General features: G+C 44.2%; 3 protein-coding genes across 9 annotated transcripts; 2 read left to right on the top strand and 1 right to left on the bottom strand.

Moving 5' to 3' along the window:
• The first annotated feature begins 168 nt into the window (after positions 1-168).
• LOC6581695 (otoferlin) lies at positions 169-6,208 on the top strand. 2 transcript variants are annotated; one of them, XM_032731523.2, is made up of 15 exons: positions 169-437; positions 493-563; positions 621-845; positions 893-1,016; positions 1,083-1,260; positions 1,330-1,763; positions 1,817-3,048; positions 3,106-3,277; positions 3,335-4,526; positions 4,577-4,713; positions 4,804-4,985; positions 5,118-5,238; positions 5,327-5,623; positions 5,763-5,863; positions 5,922-6,208. In XM_032731523.2, exons 1-15 carry the CDS (start codon positions 261-263, stop codon positions 6,097-6,099), a joined length of 4,821 nt encoding a protein of 1,606 aa, XP_032587414.1. In that variant the 5' UTR covers positions 169-260; the 3' UTR covers positions 6,100-6,208. The 2 variants fall into 2 exon arrangements, with proteins under 2 accessions (XP_032587414.1, XP_002007417.2); XM_002007381.4 differs by having other exon boundaries at positions 493-845.
• Positions 6,209-7,458: 1,250 nt separating this feature from the next.
• On the top strand, positions 7,459-20,405 carry LOC6581693 (transient receptor potential cation channel subfamily A member 1). 6 transcript variants are annotated; one of them, XM_002007379.4, is made up of 18 exons: positions 7,459-7,549; positions 8,139-8,255; positions 9,631-9,913; positions 9,977-10,135; positions 11,970-12,176; positions 12,757-12,913; positions 13,022-13,112; positions 13,180-13,375; positions 13,698-13,805; positions 14,575-14,763; positions 15,881-16,690; positions 16,792-17,106; positions 17,264-17,374; positions 18,386-18,606; positions 18,677-19,154; positions 19,221-19,383; positions 19,444-19,716; positions 19,802-20,405. In XM_002007379.4, exons 2-18 carry the CDS (start codon positions 8,194-8,196, stop codon positions 20,089-20,091), a joined length of 4,113 nt encoding a protein of 1,370 aa, XP_002007415.3. In that variant the 5' UTR covers positions 7,459-7,549; positions 8,139-8,193; the 3' UTR covers positions 20,092-20,405. The 6 variants fall into 6 exon arrangements, with proteins under 6 accessions (XP_002007415.3, XP_043865694.1, XP_043865693.1 ...); XM_044009758.1 differs by lacking the exon at positions 11,970-12,176 and having other exon boundaries at positions 7,460-7,549; positions 9,634-9,913; XM_044009757.1 differs by lacking the exon at positions 11,970-12,176 and having other exon boundaries at positions 7,460-7,549.
• Positions 20,406-20,447: 42 nt separating this feature from the next.
• On the bottom strand, positions 20,448-23,105 carry LOC6581692 (DNA replication licensing factor Mcm7). Its single transcript, XM_002007378.4, has 5 exons — positions 22,948-23,105; positions 22,517-22,886; positions 21,955-22,456; positions 20,838-21,895; positions 20,448-20,775 (listed from the first exon to the last, which is right to left on the bottom strand). The coding sequence occupies exons 1-5, from the start codon at positions 22,976-22,978 to the stop codon at positions 20,574-20,576; spliced, it is 2,163 nt and encodes a 720-aa protein (XP_002007414.1). The 5' UTR covers positions 22,979-23,105; the 3' UTR covers positions 20,448-20,573.
• Positions 23,106-25,417: the final 2,312 nt, after the last annotated feature.

The raw sequence follows: 25,417 nt of genomic DNA, 5'->3' as shown, positions 1-25,417 counted from the left end.
TTCAGCGCTTGCAACGGCGAGCTTTCGAGGTGAATTGATTGCGCTGGACAGAGAGCTTTCAAGTATTGCTTGCGGTGAACTGACCAGACAAGAGCGTTGCCAGAGCGTTGTTGTCAATGGCAGTTACAATTACAATTTTGAATATGTAAAAAGCTTTTCATGAAAATTCATGTTAAGCAAAACAACTTCAGAGCATTTAATCAAAACAAATAAAATAATATCAAATAATTTAGTAAAATATTGAATAACTTATAATTAAAATGAATCATTCGGATTGCTTTGCAGGTGCCATACAAGATTTTCTAATATGCATTACAGTGCATAAGGCGGCAGAGACGGGCGTGCCCAACGGAGAGCTGTACGTAAAAATCTGCTTAGATAAAATGACCAAAAATACGAAAACTCAAACGAACTCCGAGAATCCATTCTTTAATGAGGTAAGCAGCAAATATACATATATGCACACTTAATCATAATTTATATCTCTTTCAGTATTTTGTATTTGAGTTCCACTGTACGCTCGCTGAGCTGTTGCGTCTGACTGTGCTCTTTGAGCTGAAAAGGTATTTGATGTACAAGAAGAACACGAACATGGGTGAACTGATGATTGATTTGCATAGCGTGTGGAATCAGCCCAATCACTGCTACTTCAAGCGATGGGGTCGACTCGAGGCGCCTCTGGGGGAGCATCCCTTCAAGGGAGGCGAGCGCGAATCGTGTGGCTATCTGCAAATCGACTTGGCCATCGTCTCGCAGCACAGCGCTGTGAAGACAACTCCAACTGCAGATGAACCTGAGGAGCTGATCAAATGGCCAACGCATCATGACTTTGACGATATCAAGAGGTAAGGGATCTAGTCAGCTACATTTTCTGCTAAATAAATCCGTGTAGCAATCTCTTAGAGGACGTCGATTCGGATACCCTGAGAAACATTCGTTACTTCATCAGCTTCTATCGTGGCATCTTCACGAAGCGGAGTAACTACATGATACAAGTATCATTCGCTGGCTTCAAAGTATCTGCATTACGGCATTGACTTTAGTTTTCGTTTTGAGTAAAGTCCACTTTCCATCCATTATAGGGCAAAACGGCTGTGCAGAAGAATACATTGACACCGGTGTGGAATCAGGAGATTAGTTTTGCATGGGTCTTTCCCTCTCTGGCCCAGCGATTTCTCATCTTGGTTATGATGCAGGAGCACATGCAATGGAAATGTATAGCGCAATATGATATGTCTTTCGATGAAATTGCTTTTGAAGGTAAGTTCTGAAAGTATTACTTCAAATATTAAAAAAGAATCTCTATTCGCTCCTTTTATATTTCGGTAGACAAGCCCTCGTTTGGACCAACTTATTTGCATCTGTACGATCCTATCGGTCCGTTGAACTATGTGGGTCGCGTTCTGTTGGAGTTGCGCTCTGAAACTCTACAGGAAGGTCATCCCACGCACGTTTTGATTACCGAATCGGTGACTCCTCCAGCCAACTGGTCAGATCAGTCTTTTATTGTGGAGTTCCTGCCAATTCTCGGAGATAATATACCCACCAGCTCGCAGCAGTATAAATTTGTTGTCCAGCTTGCGGAGTTTTTCTCGAATGAGCTAGAGGGGCCATTGAGGGCGCCATCGGGAAAATTTCGTTCGCAAACGAAATCCTTTCGCCAGGAATCGCCTTATCAGTCTTGTATATTCCGTATCCACCTGCCCGATAATCGCATCAAATTTGAAGCGGATTTCTTTATGACTGATATAGCCAACTATATGGTAAGGCCCATGCGATAAGTGCTAACCCGACCCCTTAATCCTATCTTTCTTAGCGCTCTGAGCTGGCCACCTTTAAGATCTTTCAGCTCAAATACCCCAATCACATACAACATCAGACCAAATGCCTGAAGTCCATTATCCATAGCTTCCTTTCAAAAATCGAAGAAAGCGTGGGTTTGCACCGCTTCGACTACGATATGGGGGAGGAGTGCACCACCTGGGATTTGAATAGACAGCAATACGTGCTGTCTTACTTCAGAAAGGTGCCCCAGGAGCTGCGCTCGTTGCGACAGAGACTGAAGTCGAGCTACTCCTCGAATATGGATTCCACCATAATGGACATAGTTAACGAACTGCACCGTGTAATTGGGGAAATCAATTCGCTGTCTAATTTAATGCACGTGCAGGACGAATGGCCGGAGCTGCTGCTCACCCTGAGTGCAGGGGGCAAACAGATTGGGTTCTGTCACCTGAATGCCAAACACTTCCTGAGTCTGCAAAAGCGGGAAGTCAACCAGGCGAGCAATCATTGCTGGCGCATGAAGAGCTTCTTCTTCAAGAGCAGCAGCTGCTCGCACACCTGCTCCAACTGTGGCTGCAATGCTGGCCTCGTCCTCGGCTGTATCGCAATAGTGCTCGAGAGTGAGCGGCACGAGTTCCTGTCCCGCATTGCGGGTGAGTGGTCCTCGCCCTCGCCCTACACTTGGCTGCCGAATGTGGGGCAAACGTTCTTCCGCTGTCATATCTATGTGCATCAGGCGAAGATACGGCCGGGCAGCGATAATAAGGTCGAGTGCGATGGATATGTGCGCGTTATCTTTGCATCGCAGGTGGCTGAGACGGACACAGCTAAGAGCATCTGTTCGCCCATCTGGGATGCTGTGATCACCGTGAATGGCGTGTCCCTGCCGGGCGGCGTCAGCTGGTATCTGCAGAATCCGCCGCTGCTCGGCTTGGAGCTCTTCAACTGTCAGCAGGAGTCAGTGGGCACTGGGCAGATCAAGGCAAATGTCATCACGGCGGAGCAGAGCGATGAGAGCAGCCGCGGCGATGAAAGCAAGTATTTGGCCCAAGGTACTCTTCAGAGGCTCAAAACGCTGAGGAATGTCAGTCCGCCTCCTCTTAAGTGGGTTTCCATTGCCAAAAATGGAAGAGTCCAGGCTGAACTGTTAATGTCGGTGGAATTGAAGCAGCTGGTAGGCGATACGCAGATCTTTGAGTATAAGGAACCGGAGCTGACGGCAGGCATACCTCCCTCTATACGACCCAATATGCTCAACTACGTGTAAGTCTTAACTACTAAACATAAACATAAAGTTCCCTCTAATACCCAAGGAGCTAGGCTCGAGATTATTTTTGTTGGACTGCGCAACTATACTAAGGTGGGCATGTGCATGGCGGGCAAGCGACGGGCCAAGGTCATCATGGCGGATCTGGTCTTAACTAGTGGACTCTCTACCTCGCGGGTGAGGAACAGCATCAACTTCCTGGTGGCCTACGCCTCCGGCGTTGTGGTGGGTAACCTCACACTCATTTGAAATGCTCTCTGATAGCTATGTAGAACCTTGCAGAGCCTGCCCGATCAGCAGGAATACTGGCCGGCTATAATAGCCACGGATGTTTTGGCCAGCAGCTTCTCCCATGAGTCTACCTTAGGCGCTGCCCTAATACCCCCCTCGCCAAACTTTCTGCAAAAAGATCGACTGAACAAATGCATGCGAAAGCCGGTCGAAAGTCCCGGTACCAATTCAATAATTGTTATAAATCAAGACGAAACGACGGAGGACGACGACAGAAATATTCCAGTGGAGGAGGGGCCCGTCTTCTGGAAGCGTCTGAAGATCATGTTGGGCTTACGATCCGCCCCCTATGCCAACAAGAATCTACTTAGACTAGAGGATTGCAGGGACTTGACTGAAGTCGTGGATAGTCGATTCACGTGGTGGACCAAGTTCTACAACTCCATGTGGATTGGAAACGACGATGGATTGCATAAATGCAAGCACAAACTGGTCATCTACAGTACAGAGCTCGAGAAGCAGCCTCAATTCAGTTACTTTCAGGATTGGGCTGTGCCCGTGCCCCTGGTGCATGGCGTCAAGATGAAGAAGCATGGACCCCCTAAAGAGGACGTCTATGCCATACTGAAGCTGCAGATTAAGCTGACGCCCTGTGAGAGTGCGAAGACTGAGGATGGAGTTGGCGATGGGGAAGTGTTGCTGCCATTGCCGGCTGCTCTAAGTCCGCGTGATCAGAGCCTAATCAAATCGCTGACCGATGTAGTCAAACTGACAGTCAGGGTTTACGTAGTACAGGGTCTCCAAATCCGGCCTAGAGATTGGTTTACCGACTCGGATACGTATGTGCGCCTCACACTGGGCGGCAAGATGATCTCAGATCGTGCACACTATGTGCCCAACCAGAGTAATCCAGTCTTCGGGCGTTTCTTCGAGCTAAGCACAACGCTGCCCGCCGATCCCATGCTGGAGCTGGCCCTGTTCGATCATGACAAGCGCAAAGACGGAAACATAGGCTACACTCTCATCGATCTGGAGGACCGCTGGCACAGCAAGCATCGCGCCACATTGGGCATTCCACTGGAGTACTCACGCTTCGGCTACAACCAGTGGAGGGACCCTCTGCTGCCCTCCCAGCTGCTTGCGGAGCTCTGCCAGCAGCGAGGCATTCCGCCTCCCTATTACTATGGCAATGTCATCGAGGTGGATGGCACGCTCTTGGGCGATGAGACCGTCATTTCAAAGTGTGGGTACTTCAGCTAAAGTCTAGACCTAAGCTAATTCGCTTGCCCACAGCGGAGGAGCTGAAGGAGCGATTGAGCCTGACGGCCCTCAACAATCTGGATAAGCTGCCTTCCTTTGGCTACAAGCTGGTGCCGGAGCATGTCGAAACACGTTCCTTATATAACGACGATAGTCCCGGAATCTTGCAGGTGACTACACATGAGACAAGGTCAAATAATGTCCTCCTACAGGGTATATCTAGTTGCATACCACAAATTAATTCCATCTTCCTCTTTCAGGGCAAAATCCAAATGTGGTTAGAGCTGTATGAGGCGAGCATGTTTTTGCCACCGCCCGTGGACATTACACCCGTGCCCCCCTATGACTATGAGGTGCGTGTTGTGGTCAAAAGTTTGCGCGATATTCAGTTTGGAGATAAAAACATTTTCGGCAAATTAATGAGCGATATTTATGTGATTGGGTAAGAGCTGCCAGAGGGGAATGTAGAGAGGGGAGCGAGGGGCGTGGGGCGTGGGGCATGTGGCTAGGGGTTCGCATAGTGTAAACGATATTCAATTAAGCGCATTTTGCATTTCGCTCTCCTTTTTGGCAGCTGGTGCCAGGACTCGGGCAAGTACCAGTCGACGGATATACATTACCGTTCATTTGCTGGCGAGGCTGCATTTAATTGGCGGATGATATTCCAAATGAAATACTCGCCCAACGAGGACATGGTAGGTGCTCTAGCCTCGCCTAATTGGCAGCTGTAAAATAATATTAAGAGCATAAATAATGAAGCAACTCATTAAATCTGCTTCGCAGATGGTCATCAGGCGCAAGGGCGGGCTGCAGGGCGAGGAAATCGAAATCAAGAAGCCACCGATAATCTATTTTCAGGTCTGGGATAAGGATGTCCTCAGTAAAGACGAATTCTTGGGTGCCCTGGAGCTAAATTTATCTGATCTCCCGGTGCCCTATACGTCCGATGGACGCTGTAAACCCTTTCCCAATTCCCATCAACGTATCAATCTCTTCAATAGAAAAGCTGCTGAGGGTTGGTTTCCTCTAATCGATGGGATAAGATCGAAGGATGGACAACCCGTGCATAGGACGATAACAGTGCGTATATTCCAGACGATATCTGAGAACTAAAAGCTATGCCATCTGTGGCTTCTTACCCCTCATATGCTATCTCTAGTTCCAATCTATCGTATAAGATATTTCCTCTCTTTAGCGCTAATTATTTTGAAAATTCTAGGGCAAAGCACAGTTGCAATTGGAAATCTTAACGGAGTCAGAGGCATCCAATGCACCCGCTGGCCTAGGTCATCAGCCTCCCATGGCACTGGAGCCACCCAAGTAGGTCTTCGAACTCATTTTCGCATTTTCATGGCATTTACTACAATTCCCTTTACAGTCGTCCCAAGACGTCGTTTAATCCTCTGACGCATCCCTTCAAGTCCGCCCATCTCATTCTGTGGCCCGTCATACGCAAATATGTTTACATGGGCATCCTATTAATGTGCCTGGTGCTGGGCTTGACTTTGTTCTTCTCCAATTTACCCAATCAAATGATGAAAATTCCCCTTCAATGATTTTCCACTTTTTCAATTTTCAATTTGCAACTTTTATAATGAACTAAATTTCTCCTCTTGTTTCATTGGCTTTTTAAGTGTTATTAAATGTCGAATACGCTGAGTGTAACTCGTGGCTTTCTGATTAATTAAATGCAATTAGCAATCGCTGGAACAACTATGTGCTGAAAAGGCGTTCGACTGGCCAGCGATAAGGCTGCCCAGATATATAGTATACAATTTCTATCTAGATGCTTATATACGCGCTGCATATGCCGGGCAGACTTTGCAGGTTTCCATTGGGGATGGAAACGTGAGCATGCCTGGGGTTTCCCTAGCCGAGGCTAGCGCGGACTTGACAATGCGCACTGGAAATCAATTGCTTAACGAAACTTTAGTTATGTAAATAATATTAAAATATATTTTGATCTACTTCCAGAACAAAAATTAAAAAAAAAAAAAAAAAAAAAAAAATAAAATAAAATAAATATTTTAATTAAAATTAAAAATGAAATATATAAAATGTTAACGAAAAATATTCCGAAATTTCATGGTCTTTTTAAATTAATTCTTGAATACATCAATTCATCATCAATAACTGAATTTAAGTACATCCTTAAATTACCAATCAATACTAAGATCTGTCAAGCTAAACTTCGCTGTATTTTCTTATGTGGAATAAATTAATAATTTTTTTTTGATCTGCAGCAGAGTTTTGCCTGCTTTGACACACTTCAAACAATTCTCAGTAATAATTTGTTTTCCAGTAATTTATTGCTTAAGTGGGCTCAGTTATATTTATATAGTTATCCCCATATCATATATCATTTTATCAATCATTCACAATCGTCTAAGTAGCACAATTTCGGAATTGAAAATTTCAGTCCTACTCCAGGGAGTTGGTTCATTTCAAAAATTGCCAGCTCTAGGCGCACATCTATATATAAATATAGAGACATATACTTAACGTCATACAGATTAAGGATCTCATTCAATCAATTACACGCAATGCCTTACCCTGACCAGTGGAAACTTTGTTAGCCCATTGATAAAAATGGAACAACAAATGCAAAACTAATGTAAAATTCCTTTACTCGTCGTATTTCACCATATACGAGACGAACACAGAGACACAGAGAGAGAGAGAGAGAGCGAGAGAGAGAGAGATACATATACATATATTAATATATACTTATATAATTTCCATATATGTATGTATATATACTTGTGAGCATTTCGCAAACAGTTTAATTACAAAAGCAAATGTCAAGCGAATGCCCAGTTGTCGTATGAGGTTCGTATGAGCTTCAGCTGAGCTGTGTGACAAATTGACGAAAGGCAGACACGCTTATCGAGACTTGGATGGAGGCCCTAGTTAAAGGCTAGGGACTCACTCAATGGGTTAGCTGGAACTACAGTCGCAGCTCAGTTGCTCTAGCACTCAGTTGGAGTTCAGCTGGCGAGGCTGTCGGTACGCAGAAGTCCAATAAAGTGCTAATAAAGCTACAGCAGAGTAACTGCACACACACACACACACGCACACAAAAACAGTTTTAATTGCGTTTCTTAATTAAAGTGTTGTGCTCAAAGAAAGTCAACTAAAGTAACAACAACAACAACAACAAAAGTGCCACCCACCTGTCCATCAATAACTGAAAGTTCGCAAAGCAAACTTAAACTCAAAACAGTGTTGTCCCCATGCAATATGCCAAAACGATCCATAGAGCTCAAGCATATGGCATAATATATAAAAATACAATAATTATAAATAATAATACAACTTCAAAACATTTTAATATATTTCATAGTTCCCTCAAGAATATATCTAAATAAAATAGTTTATATTTAGTTTATGCTATTTTTTTTTTTTAATTTTAATTCACAATTTTTAATTTGGATCTCCTATGAAAAGTGTTTTCTAGTGTTAAGAAGTGTTAAGAAAATAACCAAAAGTTTCCCAGCTGTTAAGACTTACTTCACTTTATTTACATAGAAAAGATATATTTAATAACTTGTAAATTTAACAATTAAATAATTTAAACAAAATATTTTTATTAAAGGCCAATTAAAAATGTGAATTGTAAGCGCTACGTTCCCCACGAATTAACAGTTTATATGATCGCTTTTAAGGCTACGCCTAAGAAACTAAACGTCGAACGTTTCTCATTGAAAATCAGGTAAGTTTTAAACAATTATTCGTTTAATCAAAAAAAAAAAGTGTGAAAACTTAAAAAAAAAATATTTGAATTTTTTAGTTAGATTAAATTAATAATTAAAGATAATAATGAAATAATATAATTAATAAGCAGAATAATATATAATAATTTGTATTCTATAAAACTATAAATACAAATATATTAGATAGATTTTATAGTTATATTAAAATGAAGTAAAATAAATTCATTAAATCAAATGAATTTTATTTAGCATAAAACATATCTTTACTTAAAAAACCGCTCCATATGTCATTTGATATTGCAATATTGACCGATTTAATTAATCAAATTCACGCCAAAAAACAGAAAAGTCACATATGTTAGCTTTTGTTTGCTTCGGGCACTCATACTAATCAACATTTTTGGACATTTCGTCAGCTCATCAGCCCCAAAATGAAAGTCACCATTCGATTGGGCGATTGCACTAGCAATCACAGGAGTGCAGAGCCTATTCCGCATTCAGAATTTTCATTAGGCAAATGCACAATGCCCACGAGCCATGCACAACAAAGGCTGATTCGGATTCGGATATAGACAGCCGATCCGTATCTCAGTAATTTAATTACGCTAGCATTGATGCAGGCCAATATCAGATGCGAGATTTGTCATTTAGTTGGATTTCAGTTCTCGAAGCAGTTGGTTCTTCGAGTCGCTTCGCCATGCCGCTGGAGCGGCGCAGGTGAGGGGCGTGGCCATTGTGAAATGCAAATGGAATCGCCATTAATAGTGTCTGCCAAAAATAAGCGACTCTTTAATTAACGACTGTCAACTAATGTGGTTTCGGTATCCCCAGAGAGAGGCAGAGAGGGAGAGAGAGAGAGAGAAGCGCAATAAAAATATGTGTCAAGCGGGCGTTGACACCGTAACAATTATAAACATTATGCTAAACGATAGAGTAGAGAGAGAGAGAGAGTATACGACTAGGAGACTTGCTAAAATTCATTCATATTTAGTATGCCTGCCATGCCTCCTGCTTTGCAGCTGCAACTAATATGCCCTTCTCAGTCCATTTCCTGGCCAGATATTCCGAGAAATTGGCAGCATTATTCAGAGACCCGTCAAGCGTTCTGGTACAGTTGCCAACCCCCACAATAGCTGCCAGGCCTTGCACCCTTATCTGCCTGAGCAAACAACGACAACAATAACGGAATTTGAATATCGTGTGACGATTGATTGGGTTATCTAAATAGGGAGAGAGACGAATTTCAGACGTTTGTTAAACGGTTTGGCTTGGGCAGCCCAATCAATAACTAATTAGCCGATTGATTGTGGCTGATAATTGTGACAGGGATTATTGTGAAATACTCAGCACTGACGAATGTCAATCTATCGTTAGCAGTCGTGATTTGCGGCCCTTTACCATCGCAACAGCTGCTGGCACAGATCAGCAGGAGCCGCAGGCGAATCAACCCGATCCACTCGATATGCCCAAGCTCTGGAACGGTGTTTACAATGCCCAATGCGGACATCGCTCGCCGCCCGATCTGATGGAGGCACAGCCCAAGTTGCTGCCCAAGTTGCGCGCCAATAGCAGCGGAGCAGGAGGCGGCGGTGGAGGCGGAGGCGGAGGTGGCGGCGGAGGAGGAGGCGGTAGCGGAACTAGCAATCGGAACAGCAAGGTGAGTGAGAGACAATGGAAATTCTAGAAAAGTTTCGAGCTTAAGAGCTGGTTCACTTCGCAGTACTGGATATTCTCGATGATAATCGAGCGCAGTGCGGGTCCCAAGCGCGTGGATATGGCGGAAGATGATGCGGAGTCCCCACTGGAGGCCATACTGCCGCCCGAGCAGCCAGCGGAGCAGGTCTGCCTGTTGCGTGACAGCCCCTTCAGGATATTGAGGGTGAGTCTGGCTAATCGAGTGGTTGGCAATTTGCTAGAGTGATAGGCCGATTCCCGGGAGATGTGTTTTGAAAAACGATTATTGATTGTGTAGCCAAAAATAGCTAAAACTAGCTAGAACTTGGCAATTCTAGAAGATTCCAAGATAATCAGGCTAATAGGATCGTGGTGAGGAGAGAAAACTAAAGCGGATTTAGTTGAGGAACAAAGGAAAGCACGAGAGAGAAAGAGAGAGAATGCGAATGAGAGAGAGAGAGAGAGAGAGCTAGAATCGACTTGAACTGCTGCATCCCATTGGGACCGACAAGAAAAGAATGGATAAATAAACAAATTAAATTTTAAAAGTGAAGAATGAAAGTATAGCAGACTGCAGCTAGAAATAGCTAGATGGCTTAGCCGAAAATAACTAGAGGGAGAATCTGAGCTGATTAAAAGGGAAGAACGTATATAAGTAGCTCACACCAATTCAAACTAACTTCGCAGCTCAAGCTCTAGGTCATCGACTTCATTTGCTTTATACGGGGATTTAGCTCAGAGAGAAGTTTATAGCAGACTGATCAGAGTGTAAAGTTAGACCTGATCTACAACATAAGACAATCGAATTGAGAAGTTTTGAGAAGCTGTAGAATAAATATGAAAGGGGAATATGCATACCCGATAAAAAGAAACAAAAGCGTGTGGGTATAAGCTATTACAGTCCCTTCTTTGTTTCACAACTCGCTTAATCTGTGTTCAGCCTACTTACCTAAGAGCTGCTACTTACATAGAGCTTAAGTTTGACGCATCCCGGGTCCCCCCCTCGTCGTCCGTTCGCCATTCGAGGTCAGTTGATGCCAATTCGGTTCGATAACAAATCAATTGCACCTCGAGCAATTGTTTGGGTTCAAGCCCTACTTCCGGGTTCGAACCGTTTTACAGCAATGTCAACAGTTTATTTATGGAGCGGCTGCTACTACGCTCAGCTGTGTCAGAGTTCGATGTGTGTGACAAACACGATTTGCTATTACATAAAGCCAGATAACAATGGAGCTCAGAGATAAGCAAGTGCCAAGAGCTATGCATAACGGAAACGCCAACAAGACACGCAAGAGACACGCAGCGCAACAAGTTACTCACAACAACAACAACAACAGCAGCAACAACAACAGCAATAACGGCAAGTGAACATGAAAATGAAAATTGACTGTGAAATTAAAGGAAATTCACCACGCGTCGTGCTTCGCTCAAATCCTTGCCTTCGGCAAAGCGCGGCTATAAAAGCGAAGGATGCGTATGCCGAGATTTCAGTCAGCTAGGACTTGTTGTGCGCGCTATGCCAGTTCAGTGACATTCGAAAAGCCTTTGAAATAAAGTTTGATAAGCTTGGAAGAAAATCTACAGAAATCAGCCAAAATGTGAACTGAAAAGTGAAGAACAACAAATATCTAAAAATAAATACCAACAACAACAAATTACTTCAAAGAAAATTCAAAAGAAAAACAACGTTCAAGATGTGATTGACAAAGTTAAAACATTTTTTTTAATTAAATATATAGAATATATATTATAGTATATATTATATTTATATAAATGAGTAAATAACCCAAATATTATCTAAAAAAAATATATATATATATTTTATTAAATTCTTAAACACATGCCTAACTATAACTTAACTACGTATATATCTATCGTGCTTGAGCTGCATTGTTTAACATTTAACTAAATATATTTGAAAACATAATATTTGCTGGAGAAGCGACTCAAGTTAATGCGAAGACCGTTGGCCATTTGCAGCGAACATTACAAAATTTAAACGAAATAAAACCCACAAGAAGATAAACAATGAAATTGAGCGAACAGCTGCAGCAGGGAACAGCAAAATGAACGACAAGGAGATACCGAAGCGAGATGTGGTCATCAGTCCATTGCGTTATTTGATTAGCGGCTGTGCCTCCGGCTCAGAGCTGTCGGAGATGCCGCCGCTGAATTTGTCCAACAAATGGGCGCGCATCCTACGGATGTCCTCGGCGCCCAAAATTCAAGTCAACGAAATGCTGCAGGTAAACGAAGAGTGGCGAACGAGTGACGAGGAAGCTGGCTTAGAGCACGGATTCCTAAACTCGTCTAGAAGTTGTTAATCAAGTAGTAATTAGATTGAGTTGGCCATGGCCAGAAAGCACAAGTGTTGCTTAAATAGACGCAATGCAAATGAAGTGGCGAGTGCAAGCAGCAGCAGCAGGAGTAGCAGCAGGAGCAGGAGTAGCAGCAGGAGTAGCAGCAGCTGCTACATAATGAACAAAAGCAAGCAGAAGAGAAATGGCAAAAGTAGAGCAACAGCAAGAGCAGGATTTCATTTCTGATTAAGAACTCTCTATTGACACTGCGTGCGTTGCAAGAGGACAACACACATAAATGAATCTTACGTGTGCCTTGTTCAATTTACAATGGAATTTTGATTTGACTCGAGTGCTCTGACCAACTGCAACAAAGACAAAGGCAAAGACAAAGACTGAGAAAGAGACAGACACTTAGAGCGAGACTAAGACTGAGACTGTGACCGAGACGGAGACATCGTTTTCAGCTTTAATTCCACTTAAAATTGAGTTTTAAGCTGACGCAAATCCTTTTGTCTTTCTGCAGGCCGCTGAGTCGGGCAACTTGGATGATTTTAAGCGTCTGTTTATGGCTGATAACACGCGCATCGCGCTGCAGGACGGCAAAGGACGCACGGCCGCACACCAGGCCGCGGCCAGGAATCGTGTCAACATCTTGCGCTACATCCGCGATCAGAGTGGAGGTAGGTGCGGGAGGAAGCAACTCAAGATTGCTATAGTAATAAATCTCTTCCCTTACCCATCGTCGCCATCGTCGCCATCGTCGCCATCTTCGCCATCGTCCTGCGCAGACTTCAATGCCAAGGACAATGCCGGCAATACGCCGATGCATGTGGCCGTCGAGTGCGATGCCTACGATGCCCTGGACTATTTGCTCTCGATGTAAGTGGCAGCAGTGCGGCTGCAAGCTGCAGTTTTATGATTTATGCTTCTCAACCTGTGTTTACAGTCCTGTTGATACGGGCATATTGAACGATAAGAAGCAGGCGCCGGTCCATTTGGCCACCGAGCTGAACAAGGTCAAGTGCCTGCGCGTCATGGGTCAGCATCGCAATGTCATCAACATCCAGCAGGGCGGCGAGCACGGACGCACCGCCCTGCACCTGGCCGCTATCTACGATCATGAGGAATGCGCTCGTATCCTGGTAGGTGGAGTGAGTCGCCAAAGCCTTTGTATATACGTATACACACTATATATATATATATATATATGAATATTATTGTTGTAATAGCAGCTAAGTAATGCCTCCTTATCGAACATTAATCAATCACAGTAAATACTCAATCATTTATCATCCGAAAAAAAAGAAAAACTGAAAAGGTTTGTACATCATTCAATTTGGTTGCGCACAAAAGTATGCTATATTATTTTTGGTAGCTGCATTAAGTTCTCGCACTGTCTTTTGTTTGAGTAGTTGACTATGGGCGTCTGTTATGTAATGCATTTGTGTATGTCGTATCTTACAGATAACTGAATTTGATGCATGCCCCCGTAGACCTTGCAACAATGGTTACTATCCCATACACGAGGCGGCTAAAAACGCCAGCTCCAAGACCATGGAGGTCTTCTTCCAGGCAAGTACTCGCACACACACACTCACACACACGCGCACAGACCTCGTGCTTTGCCTTGTAGTTGTTGACAAAGTTTTCGTGAGTGCTTCACCAATCAGTGTCCCCAAGCGCTTATCCACTTTACTTAATTCGTGTTGCAGCCATGCCAAGTTAACCTTTTGCATTGGACTCTTCATTTTAATGTCCGTCTTTGAAACGGCGCACGCTCCCCCTGCTGCTGCTGCTGCTGCTGCTGCTGCTGCTGCTGCTGCTGCTGCTCCTCCTCCTGCTGTGGCTGCCACTGCTGCTGCTGCCCCATAAAGAAGTCAATTATAAAAGTATCAAATTCGAGCAGCTTACGGATGTTGTGACTTTTCCAACTGATTTAATAATGAAAAAATAAATAAAAGACAAATGCAGCGGGTTCCTCGCTGCAAAATATCAAATTTTCGGTCAAGCTAAAAAGTCGGTCAACGACTTTTTTCCTGCTTTCTTTCTAGACAGACTAGAAGAAATTTTAAATTAGAATTTTCGAGAAGCGAAGGCTTTTAATGATTTTCGTATTTAGACCAGCAATTTCCACTCGCAACTTTTTCTTTCTCGGCCGAAAATTCGGATTCTATTTTCATCAAAATCCTTTCTTTTTTTTTTTTTTTTTTTTTTTTGTGTTCGGTTCGTTTTTATTTTCTTGACCGATTTAGTAAGAGCTTCGGCTTCGGGCTGCTTTGAACACTCGCTACATGAATATTCGAATCTTTATTGATGCTTTATCCATCTTTGACCATTTCAGTGGGGCGAACAGCGCGGCTGCACTCGCGAGGAAATGATATCCTTCTATGACTCCGAGGGCAATGTGCCGCTGCATTCAGCCGTGCACGGAGGTGACATCAAAGCCGTGGAGCTCTGCCTGAAATCTGGCGCCAAGATATCCACACAGCAACACGATCTGTCGACGCCCGTGCACTTAGCTTGCGCCCAGGTGAGTAGTAATTCGGTTGGGGGGTAGTGCGGTAACTCGGTGGCTCGCTGGTCCGGTGGTTGTCAAGGACATCCAGCTTAGCCAGACAGTGCTCATATTTCGCCGTGTCACAGCCTGGTTAAGTGAATGTCCATTTGGCACGCACTCGATAGCCGCAACACTCAGTTCCTAGCGAACTGCTCGACTTACCCGTTCGCAGTTGCCTGTTGCCAGTTGCCAGTTACCAGTTGCCAGTTGCCATTTGTGGATACAACATTTCCCTTCGGTTTTTGAGAAATATTTTAGCTGACTTTAATTTGACAAATTCTTATGCAAATACCGCTAAGACGAACGTGACTGTGTGGCCGAAAACCGCTGCGCACCGCTCGCTGCTGTTGGCAAATACCAAAACAAAGACACGTGACAACGCCAAGAGGTGTGTCAGGGGCACAGACAGAGACGGAGAGAGAGAGAGAGAGAGCGAGGGAGAGAGAGTGATATGCTCTCAGCGTATGTTCTATAAATAATCAAAAGATTCGGCGAATAAAAGACTCATCAGGAGCGCGGACTTCTACGGATTTGTTTACTATTTACATTTGTGCTTTGAATCAGTGCATATTTAAGGTATCACAGCGAAATAACTGGAGAATATGTTCAGGGAATCGAAGCGAATGTGAATCGGTGCAAATGCAATCTTGATGAGTTCAGTGAACCAAGTTGAATCGAATTTCTGACATGGCTTAGCTATACAATTCACATTCGATTAACCCTATCGGAAGCCTTACTATTACTATTATTATTATTATTATTATTATTATCATTATTAGTATTAGTACTTAGATTTCTGTGTTAAGCAATGCATCCTCAAGCTAACAGGGGAATCCATACGAGCTCCGTTTTGTTAGGTCTAAGTGGAATACATCTAGTTGTCTATGTTTACTCCTAAGTAGCACCCACTCTAGTAGTCTATGCTTACACATGAGTAGCACCCCCTCTTGTTGGTTATGCCTACTCATGTGTAGCACCCACTCTAGTGTGCAGGGTAGCTGCCGGTCGAGCATTTGATACTTTAAAAACTTTCGAAACTTTTGTCTCTGGCTTCATGTCTAAACTTTGTCCTCTGTCTCATCCATCACAGGGCGCCATTGAAATAGTGAAACTCATGTTTGAGATGCAGCCACTGGAGAAGCGAATCTGTCTCAGCTGCACGGATGTTCAGAAGATGACGCCACTGCACTGCGCTTCCATGTTCGATCATCCGGACATTGTGTCTTATCTGGTCAACGAGGGCGCCGAGATCAATGCGCTGGACAAGGAGCATCGCTCGCCGCTGCTGCTGGCCGCCTCGCGCAGTGGCTGGAAGACCGTCCATCTGCTGATACGTCTGGGGGCCAGCATTGATATCAAGGATGCGGCAGCGCGCAATGTGCTCCACTTCGTGATCATGAACGGCGGCCGGCTGACGGACTTCGCCGAGCAGGTGGCCAATTGCCAGACGCAGCAGCAGCTGCAGCTGCTGCTCAACGAGAAGGACAACATGGGCTGCTCGCCGCTGCACTACGCCAGCCGGGATGGGCACATACGCTCGCTGGAGAATCTCATACGACTGGGCGCCTGCATCAATCTGAAGAACAACAACAACGAGAGCCCGCTGCACTTCGCCGCCCGCTACGGCCGCTACAACACGGTGCGGCAGCTGCTCGACTCGGAGAAGGGCTCGTTCATCATCAACGAGAGCGACGGCGCGGGCATGACGCCGCTGCACATTGCCTCGCAGCAGGGGCACACGCGGGTGGTGCAGCTGCTGCTCAATCGTGGCGCTCTGCTGCATCGCGACCATTCCGGGCGCAATCCGCTGCAGCTGGCCGCCATGTCGGGCTACACCGAGACCATAGAGCTGCTGCACTCGGTGCACTCGCATCTGCTCGATCAGCTGGACAAGGATGGGGTAAGCGAGTGAGAAGCAATGGAGCAATGGAACGAATCTCTGACATCCCTCTCTCTCTCTCTCTCTCTCTCTCTCTCTCTCTCTCTCTTTCTCTCTGACAGAACACTGCTCTACACCTGGCCACAATGGAGAACAAGCCCCATGCGATATCCGTGCTGATGTCCATGGGCTGCAAGCTGGTCTACAATGTGCTGGACATGAGCGCCATCGACTACGCCATCTACTACAAATATCCGGAGGCGGCTCTGGCCATGGTCACCCACGAGGAGCGGGCGAACGAGGTGATGGCGCTGCGCTCTGATAAGCATCCCTGCGTCACCCTAGCGCTGATCGCCTCCATGCCGAAGGTGTTCGAGGCTGTGCAGGACAAGTGCATCACGAAGGCGAACTGTAAGAAGGACTCGAAGAGCTTTTACGTAAGTTGATCGTCGTCCGGCACTCCTGTCCGGCATTTACATTTAACATTTGACATTTAGAAACTCATCTCATCCTCAACTTCATGATCTAAATGCCAGTTGGCCAGCGGCTGCTAAATTCTAAATTCTTCTCTTTGAATCACAATGATATCTATAGATTAAGTACTCATTCGCATTCTTGCAATGTCCCTATATGTTTGCCAAGATCGATGAGAAAACCGGAGAGCCGATCATGACATCAAATCCCATTCCATTGCCGGCCTTGAATGTAAGCAGAAATCAGCTGCCCAGACAGTTGCATGCCACTTGAGTGTCTTTCTACTTTCTTTGTTTGTTTTTTTCAACTTCCATCTAATTGTTCGTTGCTCCTCTTGCCTGACGATCTTTGCTAGTTAGGGTCCGCCACATATCCGATTCATAAGTCATGAGCACGCACCCACCCAACATCACATGTCGCGACTGTTTTTAACCCTAATTCAAAATATCAAACACCAAATACATTTAGATCAAATATTCATTTGCGCCATTCCAAAAAACACCCGAGCAAATTGAGGAAAAGCGTAAAGAACTCAATGATCCCAAATGGCGGCCGGCGCCATTGGCCGTTGTGAATGTGAGTCTAAGCCTAAGTTTGAAAACTTTGTGGAATACTAAATAGCAAAGCCAACTGTAAATCGTCCCAAGCAAATGCACTTGCTAAACGTAACTATGTTGTGCTTAGACTTATCGTTGTTGTAATAATAATAGTGTGTGTGTGTGATTTTTTAGTGACTTAAGCTAATGAAACTATTCACTAAGAAGAGTCTCTTTCTCTCTCCCTCTCTCTCTTTCTCTCTCTCCCTCTCTATTTCTCTTTGTCTCTCTGTATTTAATCTTTATCTCACTCTCAATGTCTCTCTCTTCCTCCTTATAATTTCATGTCAAAATATCTTATTGTCTTCCTCTTTCTCTCTCTCTCTCTCTTTTCTCACCATTTCTTTCTCTCTCTCTCTCTTAATCTTACTCTCTCACTCCTTCACTCTTTTCTCAATCTCTCTCCCTTTAATTCTTGATTTCTTTCGCCCTACCTCTCTCTCTTTCTCTTTTCATATATATCTACCTTTTCGCATTTGGCTTCGGTCTTTCTCTCTCTTTCTCTCTGTTATACCCTCTCTTCTCTTCTTCTCTTCTCACCTTGTCTCTGCTCTGTCTATCTCTATCTCTCTCTGTTTCTTTCCTTTTCTCTCTATTCTTACCCCACTCTTTCTGTGCCTCGCTCCCCCACTTCCCGTCTGCCTAGACCATGGTCACCCATGGACGTGTGGAGCTGCTGGCACATCCGCTGAGCCAGAAATATTTACAAATGAAATGGAATTCGTATGGCAAATACTTTCATCTAGCTAATTTGCTGGTCTACTCCATCTTTCTGGTCTTTGTCACGATCTACTCGTCGCTGATGATGAACAACATTGAGCTGCGTCCCGGAGATAATGAAGCACTCAGTCAGTATTGCAATTTGGGGTAAGTCCTATCGATATCCCATATCAATCAAGGATCACTTATATATTCCACATCCCCTTATCTTACCCAGATGGGAGGTACTTACCAAGAATCTATCGCAAAGCCCATCGCTGGCTGCTCAGATACGTTTGGACTCGTGCGTGGAGAACATCAATCGGACCACAGCCATACTCTTCTGTGCCATTGTGATCGTCGTCTACATCTTGCTCAACTCGATGCGGGAATTGATACAGATCTACCAGCAGCGTCTGCACTACCTGGTGGAGACGGTCAATCTCATCTCCTGGGTGCTCTACATATCAGCCTTGATCATGATAACGCCAGCGTTTAAGCCAGATGGCGCCATCAATACGATTCACTATTCGGCCGCATCGATTGCCGTCTTCTTGTCCTGGTTCCGCCTGCTGCTCTTCCTGCAGCGCTTCGATCAGGTCGGCATCTATGTGGTCATGTTCCTGGAGATACTGCAGACGCTGATCAAAGTGCTGCTGGTCTTCTCCATACTGATCATTGCCTTTGGCCTCGCCTTCTACATCCTGCTGTCGAAGGTGAGCGTTTGACGCACTAGCTGTGATTCGATCACTGACTTCTAGCTGGGTTTCACTCTCTTACAGATCATCGATCCGCAGCCGAATCATCTGTCCTTCTCCAACATACCCATGTCCCTGCTGCGCACCTTCTCCATGATGCTCGGCGAACTGGACTTTGTGGGCACCTATGTCAACACCTACTATCGCGACCAGCTGAAGGTGCCCATGACCTCCTTCTTGATACTAAGTAAGAGCAGCTGCTATAGTCTGTCCACCCTTTCCCTTGCTAATCTGCAAATCTCTTCAGGTGTCTTTATGATTCTGATGCCCATTCTGCTGATGAACTTGCTCATCGGTTTGGCCGTTGGCGACATTGAGTCAGTGCGTCGGAATGCGCAGCTAAAGCGCCTGGCCATGCAGGTGGTGCTCCACACCGAGCTGGAGCGCAAGCTGCCCCATGTCTGGCTGCAGCGCGTGGACAAGATGGAGCTCATAGAATATCCAAATGATACCAAGTGCAAAATTGGATTTCTCGACTTCATATTGCGCAAATGGTTCTCGAATCCCTTCACCGAGGATTGTAAGTAGGCCGCTAGGCTAACTACAGCTATCTCTGACATACTCTCTCTGTCTCTCTCTCTCTCTCTCCCGCTCTCATCGCTCAGCTGCTATGGATGTGATTGGCTTCGATAACAATGACGATATCATGATAGCCGAGCTGGAGCGCCAGCGACGCAAACTGCGCGATATTAGCCGCATGCTGGAGCAGCAGCATCAGCTGGTGCGTCTTATTGTCCAGAAGATGGAGATCAAAACGGAGGCCGACGACGTGGACGAGGGCATCTCGCCCAACGAGCTGCGCTCCGTGGGCCTCAGCTCGGCGGGCAATCGCTGGAACTCGCCGCGCATACGCAACAAACTTCGAGCGGCGCTCAGCTTCAACAAGAGCATGTAGAGCAGCACTCCGAGCACCTGAGCACCTGAGCACCTGAGCAACTGGTCGCAACTATAACCAAGTGGCGCTTCTTTGTTAATTGACATACATATATTCTAATCTATATACTTATCGATGTCTGTATAATTGAAACGGGATCCGGATATCCCCATTTCTGTGAGCAACCGGAGAGGATTGAACTACGAATTTAAAGGGCAACACAGCTGGGCTCGGCGCGTATTCTTATTTTTTATGGTTTTGTTTCATATTTCACAAGTCTATTGAATGTATTAAATATTTATATATATATTTGTCTATATCTGTGTTTGATGTGCTTCACAAGTTTACGAATAAAAAGTCAATTTATGCATGACAAATTACAGACAAATGCGAATTTATTTATTTTGTTATCTTTAATGAAACATGAGATATGATGAAATGTATTTGAGATGTGCTTAACAAATATGTAGAAATAGATAAAATAGGCCCCGGAATGGCCGGCTTTATATGAATGTTATTTTGGTGCGGCCCATGTTCACCTGCCAGACGTTCAGCTCCTCGTAGTCGTCGATGCATTTGTCCACTTGGTCCGGTTTGAAGCCCTTCGTCGTGCAGCGGTCCATGATGTCAGCGATCTTCACGGCCTTGCCGGAGCCGGCCAGCTCACGCACGATGGCAAAGATGCGATCCGAAGTGTTTGGCACGCTGCAAGAGTTGGGAGAAGAAATGAGAATCATACGTAGTTGGAGGCTTTGGGCAATACTCACTGTCCCTTCTGGTGCTCGTGTATTTGGTTGAGGGAATCCTTGGACATTTCGAGCAAACGCAGCGCCTCGGCCACATCGTCCTTCTCCACGCGATCGGAGAGACGCAGACGCGCCAGAGCCGTGGACAGACGCAAAATGCCGAGCAGATTGCGAGCGGATGTGAAGGTCATGTCCTTCTGGTTGCGAGCCTCGCGACGCAGCTCCACATAGGCGCCCACAATGTAGTCGGTGAGCTCGTCGGGAATGGTGGGATTCTTGCGCTTGCAGAGATTAATATAGCGGCGCATCAGATGCATGTCCAGCGACTTGACTCTCGAGGGCGGCTGCCGGCTGTGACTGTGCACATACGTAATGTGCTTGGCCAGACGCAGATCGTTGTCCCTGTCGGGCTTGTCCTGGATGAGCCAGAGCAGATCGAAACGCGACAGCAAAGCTGCCGGCAACTGGATATTCTGCTCCACTGTGCGACGTGGGTTGTAGCGACCGAAGGCGGGATTGGCAGCAGCCAGGATGGAGACACGCGCATTCAACGTGGTCATGATGCCCGCCTTGGCGATGGAAATGGTCTGCTGCTCCATCACCTCGTGTATGGCCGTACGATCTGTGTCTGCCATCTTGTCGAACTCGTCGATGCAGCAGACGCCCTGATCGGCCAGGACCAAGGCGCCGCCCTCGAGCGTCATTTCGCCAGTGAGTGGATCCTTCATGACAGCTGCCGTCAGACCCACGCCCGAGGAACCGCGACCTGTGGTGTACTGCGAGCGTATAGCCAGGCGACTTATGTAGCCCAACAGCTGAGACTTGGCCACACCGGGATCACCCATCAGGCAGATGTTGATATTGCCACGAATCTTCATGCCATCGGGACGTTTATCCACGCCGCCCACGAGCAGCAGCAGCAGCGCCTTCTTCACATCCAAATGGCCATAAATCTCGGGTGCCAAGCTGGTGGCCAGGCGCTCATAGAAATCATCTTGGGCCAGCTCCTCCAGCTCGGCGGGCGTCAACTCACAGTCCTTGTCCGTAATGTCGTCGTTCTTGTTGATGCAGATGATGCGCTGGGGAAATATCATAAGCTATATCAAGGGAGCACTCAAGAGTTATCCGCTGGACTTACGTGTGCCTGCAGGAAGGTCTCTGAGAGCAGACCCTGTATCATCTGAGCGAAGCCGGTGCGCACCATAGGTAAGAATACGCCAGAGATCAAAACATGATCTCCAGGCTGGGCCATGCGTGTGACTTCGCCGCGGCAGAGCACCGTCATGCTGCGTGGAATATGACCCACTGGCACCTGGTCGCTGTGCTCCTGCATTTTTAGCTCCTGGAACTTGACGAACTTCGAGCCACGCGTCTGCAGATAGAGTCGACCTCCCGCCTTATTCACTCGACAGTCGTCGGAGGGGCATTCCTGGACCGGTATGAAGGAGAGCGAGTTGACTGGCTGATAGGTCTCAGCGCCACAGCGGTCGCACGTGTAGGTGGCCACCACCATCATGGGCTTCACCTCGGTGCAGCGCGTCACAATGCCGCGAACTGTGACCAATTTGCCGATTTGCTGAGCCTTCACCTCGCGTATGGAGAGCGCCTTCTCCGTGGACAGGGGCTTGAAGCCGACCTCACTGGGAAGCAGAAAGGTAATTATGATGCCCTAACGGTAGGTTAATCCTCACTCTACTCACAATCTCTTCATCAGCTCTGCGGGAAACGTATTGCGTTCATCCCTTTGCTCCATGGGATTCCGCGTGCGCGCATCCATCATCAGGCGATGCTCAATGTACACGTCCAGTGCGTCCTTGGCGTGCACCTCCTGCTGCTTGTAGCTGGGCAGCAGTTCGGCAATCACATCGCTGAAGATCGACACGTAGCGTCGACAATTCTCAATCACAGCCTCGGCGAGACTCTCATTGAACTCCGCCAAGTCGTCCAGATCGATTGTAATTAGCACTTGCTCGCGATGTGCGAGCTTCACCAGCTGTGAGCCATAGACAAAGTCTTTTTTGCCATCATCGTCAGTTTTACAGAACTCGGAGAGAAATGTTTTGATGGATTCTACAAATAAAATTAATGGTAAATTTATATCAAATATTCTTCATTTAGGTCTTCCGTTTACCTCTATCTTGTGCATAGTCACGGCGCGCCATTTGTACTCTGTCAGAATATATTAATATTTAATAAATATTTAATCTTTACTCCGCCGCCGTTTGCAACAAAATGGTATCAAAATACAACAGAACGCCGTTTAGCTCTCGGCTGGCAGCGCGTTATGCTGAGTTCGCGCCTTTTTTCCGATACTATCGATAGCTTTCCATTGTGAACTAGTGCCAGCTGCGAGACTGCCATCAGGGTTGCCAGACCTCGGCACACAAAATACATAATGAAAACTCAGTTAGCTTTGGATATTGTATATTGAACGAAAATAAACAATAATTGAGATATCTGAATGTAATTCCTTTTGGCAAGTCGAATTTTTAACATTTATTCAAACCAACAAAATTTGAATTTGTAATAAATCTTTAAGTAAAACGAAAAGTTTTAGAACCCACAGCCTAAAAATGTTCAATGAGCTTATTGCGTACATGCATAGCATAGCACGAAAGTTATTTCTGGCTCGTCCTGTGCCCGTTGCGCGTGGAGTAAGTCCAGTGAAGGGTCTAATTTAACTGTTATTTAACTGTCATTCTCTCTCTTCCTTAGACTGCGTGTCGTCCTCTAGTGAAGAACAGTTTTTTTGCAAATCTGATATTCTTCATAGCGATATTCTCGCCGTACTACGTATGCTGTGTACACCCCATCACCCTATAGCGACTAGAACATGATTTGAATGCTGTAATATTTTTAATTTTGTAACGCTCGAAACCAACACACTTTAGTATATGATGTATTCTTAATACAAGGCAAAGAAATTACATAAAAATGCATTAAAATTATGCATTTTAATGAAGCTGTGTATTGTTTTTATTAGTATATGCTCCGCATTTTCAAGCTATCTACAATATAATATCGATAGAAACTATCGAATAACAAGTTGGCAGCATTTTTTGCAGGCTTTTGCAATGGTGGCAGCGCTGAAAAAGTTTCTGGCGCGTTAAATTTGAATTTTAAATGTGTTCGTTTATTGCTTGCTCAATTGAGTATTACAAAATGTATTTAAGGAAATATGCAAATGCATAATTACTTTAAGTTCGTTCTCAATAAACATTTGGACTCTTTTTTGTTACATAATTATTTATTGGTTTTTAGGCGTCTAAAAAGTGGTACATTTAATTTTTTTGTGCACATTTTGCAATTGGTTTTATCTTCGAATAGATTTACAAAGATGATTTGCTTATATATTTTTGTTTTTTTTTTTTTTCGCACATTGTGTGAGTGTGTGTTGTTGCGGTATACATAAGTTACAGTATAATATGTTTTGTTTACGTTTAACTTAAATATTATTAATCACATGCAATAGTTAAATAATAAAAATAATAATTATACATAGTTATAACATACACAGACACACATCCAACCGAACGCAGTTGTTCTTTCTCGATGGTCTTTAGTAATTAGTATGCATATATATAGTCGTATATATATATGTATGATTTTATGTTTATAGTAAGTAGATCAATTTGTTGTATTGTTTATTATCCTTTTGTTAATTGGCTACTAACTAAATTTCATGTTCTCATAAATCATTTTCTTTTTACACTTTACACGCTAATATACTACATATGCATATGTTTGTATATATATATTTATTTATATATATATTTCAATATTTTTTCTTAAATGTTTACGTATTTATTTTTTATATTTTCTTTGCCTTTGCAATATTTTTGTATACTTTTTGCAACACAAAAAAAATATTAAATTGTGAATTTTAAATATTTTCCTTTCTCTTTTTGAAGCTGATCAAAAGCTGATTCTCAATTGCAATTGCTCAGTTCTCATCTTCAGATCAATAATTGCATAATATATATATTTAGCTGGTATTTAGTGTGTGTGCATTTGATGACATTTCATTTCAAATTGTTCAATTATTTATATAATTAATTTAAATAATTCTACATATAAGATATTTATGTATACATATATATCCATAGATATACATAGTTCATATACCATATTTAATAGATTTTCATCGTCTCATGCGTATAAAGCTGTAAGTCTTCTAGTTATTTTCCCAAAAATGTGCGTTTTACTCAACTAAATTCCATTTTTATGCATTTTTCTTTTTTCTTGTTTCTTGTTTCTTGTTCATAATCTTTGAGCTCTCACAAAAATGTTGAATAACAATTATTCGGGTTTCAATATTTTGTTTGCTTATTTAACACATTCAAATATTTAAATTCTTTTTATTTTTCATTTTACGTATTGCTTGCGCTCTCTCTCTCTCTCTCTAGCTCTAGCTCTAGCTCTCTTTAAACAGCAACTACTCGGTATTATTCATTTATTTTTGTTTCTATTTAATTACACCAAAAAAGGAACAATTCGCTTTGAACATTGAGCTTTTATAATTTACGTACTGTACGGCTATTTATGTATGTATTTATATATATATATTTATATTTATATATTCATATGAGTTGTCAAGAACA

The sequence above is a fragment of the Drosophila mojavensis genome, unplaced genomic scaffold, assembly GCF_018153725.1.
Source record: "Drosophila mojavensis isolate 15081-1352.22 unplaced genomic scaffold, ASM1815372v1 contig_74, whole genome shotgun sequence".
In the NCBI taxonomy this organism is placed as follows: Eukaryota; Metazoa; Arthropoda; class Insecta; order Diptera; family Drosophilidae; genus Drosophila; species Drosophila mojavensis.
This window is presented reverse-complemented; position numbering and strand designations above follow the sequence as displayed.

Excerpts from the sequence above, each read along its gene's own strand:
- LOC6581692 (XM_002007378.4), bottom strand. The coding sequence starts at position 22,978 with ATGGCGCGCCGTGACTATGCACAAGATAGAG. Across the intron at positions 22,457-22,516 it reads GCAGAGCTGATGAAGAGATT|TGAGGTCGGCTTCAAGCCCC; the intron begins GTGAGTAGAGTG and ends TCTGCTTCCCAG. Across the intron at positions 21,896-21,954 it reads AGACCTTCCTGCAGGCACAC|CGCATCATCTGCATCAACAA; the intron begins GTAAGTCCAGCG and ends ATATTTCCCCAG.
- LOC6581695 (XM_002007381.4), top strand. The coding sequence starts at position 261 with ATGAATCATTCGGATTGCTTTGCAGGTGCCATACAAGATTTTCTAATA. Across the intron at positions 846-892 it reads GACTTTGACGATATCAAGAG|CAATCTCTTAGAGGACGTCG; the intron begins GTAAGGGATCTA and ends AAATCCGTGTAG. Across the intron at positions 4,527-4,576 it reads TGAGACCGTCATTTCAAAGT|CGGAGGAGCTGAAGGAGCGA; the intron begins GTGGGTACTTCA and ends GCTTGCCCACAG.
- LOC6581693 (XM_002007379.4), top strand. The coding sequence starts at position 8,194 with ATGATCGCTTTTAAGGCTACGCCTAAGAAACTAAACGTCGAACGTTTC. Across the intron at positions 17,107-17,263 it reads AGGACTCGAAGAGCTTTTAC|ATTAAGTACTCATTCGCATT; the intron begins GTAAGTTGATCG and ends TGATATCTATAG. Across the intron at positions 18,607-18,676 it reads AGTCAGTATTGCAATTTGGG|ATGGGAGGTACTTACCAAGA; the intron begins GTAAGTCCTATC and ends TATCTTACCCAG.